Genomic DNA, 8366 nt, shown 5'->3' on the forward strand with positions numbered 1-8366 from the left:
AAGAGTCTCCATCTATCTCGTCCTGAATTTTGTATTTCAATACCAGGCACTTTTCTGTTGTATGACCAATACCTCCGTGGTACTCGCAATACTGATCTCTTCTCCAGTGTTTGGGGAGTGGGTTAGGAAGAAGCTTCGGATCTAAAAGTGTCAAACGACCGTCACTGACCCATTTCTTCATGATGGCTTCCTGAGAACAAGGGAGTTGAGTGTACTCCCTCCTCAGTTTCCGACCCATCCTTTCTTCCACTTTTGTTGGCTTCTTAAGAGGTTGGTGAGATGGTTCAATATTCTTAACCTCATTGGAAACAATGACAGGCTTTGTCCCACTATGCAAATCAACATATCTGTCAAGAATTAAACTCTGAACTGATGTTTCATCTGTCATAGTACCCATATCGGCAAACTGCTTAGGAGCTGGATCACATCCGGTAGACAGATATCGTATCTGAGTTTTCATCTCCCTCACTTCTTCAGTTAGCATGGCCATCTGACCAAAAAGTTTAACCATCCAGTTTTCCATTCTGATGAGGGCCGACCATTCAAATGATTCTTCCATTGGTCGAGAGTTTGATGGAATAGGTGATGTTTCTGAGATAGGACGAATAAGAGATGCAGGATCCAATAATGGTTCATCCATAGAGATAGCTCCTACCATCGGTAAAGGGCCAACTGACCTTCGCACTGTTTTTCTGGTAGCATCGGGTTCTCCAACAACTACCGTACCATCCTTGATAAGTTTTAGGATCTTATGTTTCAAGGCTTGGCAACTGTTGGATGAATGTCCATGAACTCGATGATATTCACAGAAGTCTTGTTCATAAAAGTTGCTAGGAAGAGGATTTGGAGGAGGAGAAGGTTCAGGAAGTTTAAGTTTACCCACTTCGACCATTTCTCTCAAAGCTTTTTCAAGATTCTTCGGCAATGGAGGAATCTCTTTATCTGACTTCTGAATAAGCTTGCTTCCTTTCTGAGCTACCTTCTTGAAAAGTTGACGAGAGGTTTCCACATTGCTGACATCTTCAGCTGCTACCATAGTCCTCTTTCTGTCTCTAACATCAGTTGAGGTCCTTGTCTTTAGGCCTTTAGCCAGTGCATCCTCTACTTGGGTTCCCGTCTTGATAAGATGATTAAAACCAAGAAAATACCGGATAGCCATATGATGATAATACTGTGGAGACAGATTCTTAACCACAATCTTGATCTGATCTTCATCGGACAATCTGTGGGTCATCTGAGTAGCTTTTCTGCTCCATCTTCGGATGAAGGAAGTGAAAGTTTCATCATGCCCTTATTTCAACATTTTCAAATCCCTTTTGGTTACATCGATTCCCTCTTCCATGGAAAATTGTTCCACGAACTTGTTGGCAATGTCTTCCAAAGTTCTGATCTCTTCAGATTTTAAGCTCAAAAACCATTTCTTAGCAGTTCCGACTAGAGACCTGGGGAATAGGAGAGCAATCTGCTCTGGAGATAAGCCATGCTGTTGCAGAAGAGGAATGATGGATTTCAGATGACTTGTGGGGCATCCCGTCCCATCATACTTATCAAGATCAGGTACTGTGAACTTAGGAGGAAGAACAACACATGGGGTTATCATGAAGTCGACCATATTCAGCTTCTTAGGGCCTTGGAACTTCACGCTTTCCATTTCTTGGGTTTGCTTTTATCAGTTGTATCCAGATGGGGGAGACAATTCTCTTCTGCGTACTGCTCTTCATCAAAGTCATCCTCAACTGGGAATACAACAGGCCTCACTGCCACCGGGGGTGGAGGAGGTATAAGCGGAATTTGATGGGGTGCAGGTCCTTCAGAAGCAGAACCTCTATCACTTTTCAGACGGACTATCTCCTCACTCATATTATTCATCTGTTAGAGCATAGACTTCATCAATTCATTCATTTCAGCCAGAGTATTTCCGGATTCAGCCATAGGTTCTAGTGTGGGTTGAATAGAAATAGGTACTGCAAATGAATGAAGTCAGCAAGGTCAGACTCCCGCCATGGAATTGACAAACACTAAAGTTCAATATAGGGTAATCAAATGAAAATCCCATATACAAGTTGAGACAAGAGATGATGCGAATATATCTTTCCCACGGATAAAATCCGGCAGCATAACATCTATGCAAAGAGATATGGTAAGATAAGCAAATAGAGTTTGTCAACAAGTTTACAAGATAATGACCAAACTCAAGGTATTTGCAAAAAATTTGGCAGCATAACAGCTATGCAGGGAGAAAGGGTAAGATAAAGCGAGGCTGTCCACAAGAATACACACTCGAATAAATGTCAGCAGGACAAACTCTCAATCAAACAAGTGGAACATAATCAGATCAGAATCAATCATAGGAGAAGGATATGATAGGTAACACTGAATTTTTCATCCATGATCAAAGATGATCAGTAGATCAGAAAGAAGACCACGGCCACAAAATGACAGAAGTAGGTCATAGACCGGGTCTAAATTTTTCATTGACCTGGATTCTCGCAAAGGTTTATTTTTCTGCCCAGGCCCGTTCCTGACTGGAAGGGCGCTTCCGGCCTCTGTGGAGACGAACCGGGGCGAACCAGGCAGCGAGTACCCAAGTTTTGGTGAACTGGGTTTCGGAGAAGGTTTCGTTTTCTGCCCGGGCCCGTTCCTGACCAGAAGTGTGCTTCCGGTCTTTGTGCAGACGGACCGGGGTGAACCAAGCAGCGAGTACCCAAGTATTGGTGAATTGGGTTTTGGAGCAGGTTTGGTTTTCTGTCCGGGCCCGTTCCTGACCAGAAATGCGCTTCCGGTCTTTGTGGAGACGAGCCGGGGTGAACCAAGCAGCGAGTACCCAAGTTTTGGTGAACTGGGTTTCCGTGCAGGTTTGGTTTTCTGCTCGGGCCCGTTCCTGACCAGAAGTGCGCTTCCGGTCTTTGAGGAGACGAGCCGGGGTGAACCAAGCAGCGAGTACCCAAGTTTTGGTGAACTCGGTTTCCGAGCAGGTTTGGTTTTCTGCCCGGGCCCGCTCCTGACCAGAAGTACGCTTCCGATCTTTGTGGAGACGAGACGGGGTGAACAAGCAGCGAGTATCCAAGTTTTGGTGAACTGGGTTTTCGAGCAGGTTTGGTTTTCTGCCCGGGCCCGCTCCTGACTAGAAGTGCGCTTCCGATGTTTGAGGAGACGAGCCGGGGTGAACATAGCAGCGAGTACCCAAGTTTTGGTGAACTGGGTTTCCGAGAAGGTTTGGTTTTCTGCCCGGGCCCGTTTCTGACCAGAAGTGTGCTTCCGGTCTTTGTGGAGATAAGCCAGGGTGAACCAAGCAGCGAGTACCCAAGTTTTGGTGGACTGGATTTCCGAGCAGGTTTGGTTTTCTGCCCGGGCCCGTTTCTGACCAGAAGTGCGCTTCCGGTCTTTGTGGAGACGAGCCGGGGTGAACCAAGCAGCGAGTACCCAAGTTTTGGTGAACTGGGGTTTCGAGCAGGTTTGGTTTTCTGCCCGGGCCAGTTCCTGACCAAAAGTACGCTTCCGGTTTTTGTGGAGACGAGCCAGGGTGAACCAAGCAGCGAGTACCCAAGTTTTGGTGAACTGGGTTTCCGTGCAGGTTTGGTTTTCTGCCCGGTCCGTTCCTGACCAGAAGTGCGCTTCCGGTCTTTGTGGAGACGAGCCGGGGTGAACCAAGCAGCGAGTACCCAATTTTTGGTGAACTGGGTTTCCGAGCAGGTTTGGTTTTCTGCCCGAGCCCGTTCCTGACCAGAAGTGCGCTTCCGGTCTTTGTGGAGATGAGCCGGGGTGAACCAAGCAGCGAGTACCCAAGTTTTGGTGAACTGGGTTTCTGAGACGGAGTGTTTGAAGATTTGCAAAGAAACAGTATCCTTTTCATCATTCACATTCAAGCGTACTTACAACGGCATTCACTGTTGCACCAAGTGGCTAGCTATTGATAGTATTTTCGGAGGTTCTTCGAATTCCAGGCGGGGGCTAGTAGGTGCTCCCCAAGTGTTTCCAGCTTGTAACTCCTTGGGCGAATTACCTCTTTCACTCGGTACGGCCCCTCCCAGGTCGGGGAGAGTTTTCCTACCTTCTTCAGTTGGGAGATAGCAGCCTTCCTCAGGACTAGGTCCCCTGCTCGGAATTCTTTTGGGCATATCTTCAGGTCGTGATAGGTGGACACTTTCTGTTTGTAGCCTGCGACCTTGATTCGGGATTATTCCTGGGCTTCTTCCAGCAAGTCAAGGTTTGCGCGGAGCCCATCTCCATTGAGCTGCTCATTGAAGTTGGTGATTCTGGGAGACGGGACGCCAACATCGACGGGTATTACGGCTTCAGTTCCGAAGCACAAGTTGAATGGCGATTCCCCCGTCGAGGTACGCGGGGTGGTACGATACGCCCATAGGACGTGATAAAGTTCGTCTGCCCATTGGGACGCCTTTTCGTCCAGCCTCTTTTTGATCTCCTGGAGTAGGATTTTGTTCGTTACTTCAGTTTGTCCATTCATCTGAGGGTGCGCCACAAAAGTGAATCTTTGTTCGATCTTCAAATTAGAGCAGAATTTTTGAAAGTTTCGGGAGTCGAACTGTCTGCCGTTGTCTGTTATCAAGACGCGAGGTATCCTGAATCTGCAAACAACTGACTTCCAGACGAAGGTCTGCACGTTTTGCTCCGTGATCTGGGCTAGAGGTTCAGCCTCCACCCACTTGGTAAAATAGTCAATAGCCACCACGACGAACTCACGTCTTCGGAGGCTGGTGGAAAAGGGCCCAAGATGTCCATCCCCCATACTGCGAAAGGGAGTGGACTGATGATCGGGGCCATGGATACAGCCGGTTGATGGATGGTGGGAGAGAACTTTTGGCATCTCTCGCACCTTTTGACCAGGTCCAGAGCGTCTTGCCTCAAGGTTGTCCAGTACAGGCCTCTCAGTAGTACTTTGATGGCCAGGGCCTTGCCCCCAGGTGTTCTCCGCAGATTCATTCGTGCGTCTCTTGCAGAGTGTATGCGGCGTTGCTTGGCTGGAGGCATTTTAGGTACGGAAGGGTGTACGACCTTTTGTACAGGCTCTCACCATCTGGGGAAGATCGGGCTGCTCTCTGTATCACTTTGCGGGCTTCCTTCTTTGCTTCGGGAAGCTTCCCGTTATGCAGGTACTCAATGATTTCGTCCATCCAGCACGGCTCGTGCTCGACCTGCATTACTTCTACTGCTTCATTTTCGATACTGTATTTCTTCAGAAATTCCATACATATACTCCCAAGAGTGGTGTAACCGAATGCTGCCAGCTTAGACATCACATCCGCTTTTGCATTTTCCATAATAGGGATTCTGATGACCTCGAAGTTTTTAAAATTGCTGGTCAACTGGCGGACCTTGGAGAGATACTTAATCATGCGCTCATCGCGGGCCTCATAGACTCATTGGATCTGGTTTACGACCAGCTGGAAGTCGCAATACGCCTTCAGCCTTTGGGCGCTGCTCTGGACTGCTAGGTTCATTTCGGCGATGAGAGCCTCATATTCTACCTCATTGTTGGACGCACGGAATCCGAACCTTAGCGCGTAATCCAGAACAAAGTTATCGGTTAAACCGGCTCCACAACCAACCTTGTTTGAAGATCCGTCCACATATACTTCCCGGAGCGGTTCGTCGGACGATGGATTCTGTTCTGCCGGTATAGGGATGTCTTATGTTCTTACTGGTTCAGTCTCAACTTCTGTTTATTTCCCCAGTTATAGTTACCTTCTCTACAACTGGGGTTTGGACAATTTCAAACTCGATGCTTTGCTGGTGGACGGTGCACTCGGCCGCGAAGTCTGCCAGCACTTGGACTTTTATCGCCAGCCTAGGCAGGTACTGAATATCAAATTCGCTCAGCTCCACGGCCCATCTCACAAGTCGCCCTGAGTTGTCTGGTCTGTGGAGAACCTGTCTGAGCGGCTGATCGGTTAGGTCTTTATTGTGTGAGTTTGAAAATACGGCCTTAGTTTTCTGGCTGCCATGATCAGAGCGTATGCCAATTTCTCAACCCGCTGGTACCTGATCTCAGCATCATGTAGGACCTTGCTGACATAGTAGATCAGTTTCTGCTGGTTGTGCTCTTCTCGGATTAGCACAGCTGCCAGTGCCATGGGGCTTACGGATAGGTACAAAAGCAGCTCCTCGCCCAGCTTTGGCTTTGTCAATAGCGGTGGAGAGGACAAGTACTGCTTCAACTCCTCAAATACGACTTGACACTCCTGTGTCCAGGGTGCTGTTTTGATTCCTTTGACAGCGTTGAAGAAAGGCAGGCATCTCTCTGCAGATTTTGAGATGAAGCGCCCCAGTGCGGCCACCATCCCGGTTAGCCGCTGTACTTCTCTAATGGTCTTTGGTGGAGTGACCTCCACCAGGGCCTTGATCTTTTCCGGATTGGCTTCTATCCCTCTCCGGTTTACCATAAATCCCAAGAATTTTCCCGAGCTGACACCGAATGTGCACTTGTTCAGGTTGAGCTTCATGTTATGATCCCTTAGGACTTGGAATGTCTCTTTCAGGTTGGAGACATGATCTTGTGCGCTCTGGCTTTTGACCAACATGTCACTACATAGACCTCCATGTTGTGGCCGCTTTGCTTTTCGAAGAGCTTGTTTACGAGCCTCTGATATGTTGCCCCGGCATTCTTTAGGCCGAAAGGCATGACACGGTAATAATATGTCCCCTGATCTGTTATGAAGGAAGTCTTTGGTATATCCGACTCATACATTCTGATCGTCTCGGAGAAGGCGTCCATGAAGCTCAGCTGTTCGTGACCTGCGGTGGCATCTATCAGCTGGTCGATTTTTTGGAGCGGGTAGCTGTCCATGGGACAAGCTTTGTTCAGATCGGTGAAATCAACGCAAATCCTCCGCTTCCCATTGGCTTTCTTTACCAGGACCATGTTCGCCAGTCAGTCCGGATATTGGATTTCTCGAATGAAGTCAGCCCTCAAGAGCCTCTCCACTTCTTCCTTGATCGCCTGCTGCCTTTCCAGGGCAAAATGTCTCCTTTTTTGTTTCACCGGCCTGCAGGTGGGATCGACACCGAGTCTGTGCGTGCTGACCTCCGGATCTATGCCGAGCATATCTGCGGGAGCCCATGCGAAGACGTCTGCATTGTTTTGAAGAAATTGGGTGAGGTTCTGCCGGGTGCTACTGTCCAGAGAGGAGCCGATTTGGATGACCTTCTCGCCATCGTCTTCGAACAGAGGAATGGGGATGAGGTCTTCAGCGGATTCATTCACTTGGGCTTCATCTCTTAGATCAAGTAGCTCAATCGGCAGGGATTCCGATGCATTTTTTCCTCTGAGTGCCATGACATAGCACTCCCTGGATTGAGGTTGATCTCCTCTGACTTCTCCCACACCATTTGGAGTTATGAACTTCATTTTCTGATGATAAGCGGAGGCAACAGCACGGATGAGATTCTAGCCGGGTCGTCCTAAGATAGCGTTGTAGACTGATGTGACCCTCACTACCAGGAAGTTGACCATCGCGAAGGCTTGACAGGGCGGCTCCCCGACGAGGACTGGGAGTTCAATCTGTCCTTCTACTTTCACGATCTCTCCCGAGAAACCGAACAGATCGGAGTTCGCCGGCCTCAAGCGGTCGTCTCCTATCATTATTTGCTTAAAAGCATGATAGTACAAGATGTCGGCCGAACTCTCGTTATCGACAAGGATTTTCTTTAACTCCCAGTTCGCAACGAGAATGGTTAGGACCAAGCCGTCGTCGTGAGGTAGTATCAAGTTGTCGAGATCTGCATCTGAGAAGGAGATCTCATTCTCTGTCTTCATCTTTTTGCTGCATGTGTGCACGGCATTGACTCGGCGTGCGTAGGCCTTTCGAGCAGTAGATGATGTACCCCCGGCGGCCGGTCCGCCCATAATTGTGTTGATGACCCCATTAGGCTGGGATCGGCGCATCTCCAGCTGTGGGCTTGCTGGTGGGGGAGATTGATTCCGCACAGGGGGCGGGTGTGACCGTCGAGGGCTCTGGCCCTGAAGGCTCTTCTCCCTGCGCTCTTTCCTGTGGCCGTCATCTTTGACATACTTTTTCAAGTATCCCCGATTGATCAGCAACTCGATTTCTTCCTTGAGCTGCCAGCACTCGTCTGTGTCATGCCCGTGGTCCCTGTGGAACCGACACTACTTCGACTTGTCTCTCTTGTTTCATTTGGAGATCATCCTGGTCGGCCACCTCACGAATTCTTCTCCTTTGATCGCAGCCAGTATGTGTCTTTGGGAGGTGTTGAGAGGGGTATAGTTCTCTTCCCTCCTCTGGGGGGACCTTTCTCTTCTGGAGGCCTTATCATCCCTACGCTGCGTGGTAGAGTTCTTTTCTTCAGAGGCCCTCCTTCGGTTTGAATCTAAGGCTGCCAGTGTC

The 8366-nt window shown here is 48.9% G+C and overlaps 1 protein-coding gene across 1 annotated transcript; it reads right to left on the reverse strand.

Moving 5' to 3' along the window:
* Positions 1 to 5381: 5381 nt before the first annotated feature.
* LOC143862956 (uncharacterized) lies at positions 5382 to 7369 on the reverse strand. The gene is made up of 4 exons (XM_077373859.1): positions 6939 to 7369; positions 6004 to 6669; positions 5707 to 5959; positions 5382 to 5627 (listed from the first exon to the last, which is right to left on the reverse strand). The coding sequence occupies exons 1-4, from the start codon at positions 7367 to 7369 to the stop codon at positions 5382 to 5384; spliced, it is 1596 nt and encodes a 531-aa protein (XP_077229974.1).
* Positions 7370 to 8366: the final 997 nt, after the last annotated feature.

This window comes from Tasmannia lanceolata, unplaced genomic scaffold, assembly GCF_043159265.1.
Source record: "Tasmannia lanceolata isolate RefF3 unplaced genomic scaffold, GAP_Taslan_0.1 ptg000038l, whole genome shotgun sequence".
Classification (NCBI taxonomy): Eukaryota; Viridiplantae; Streptophyta; class Magnoliopsida; order Canellales; family Winteraceae; genus Tasmannia; species Tasmannia lanceolata.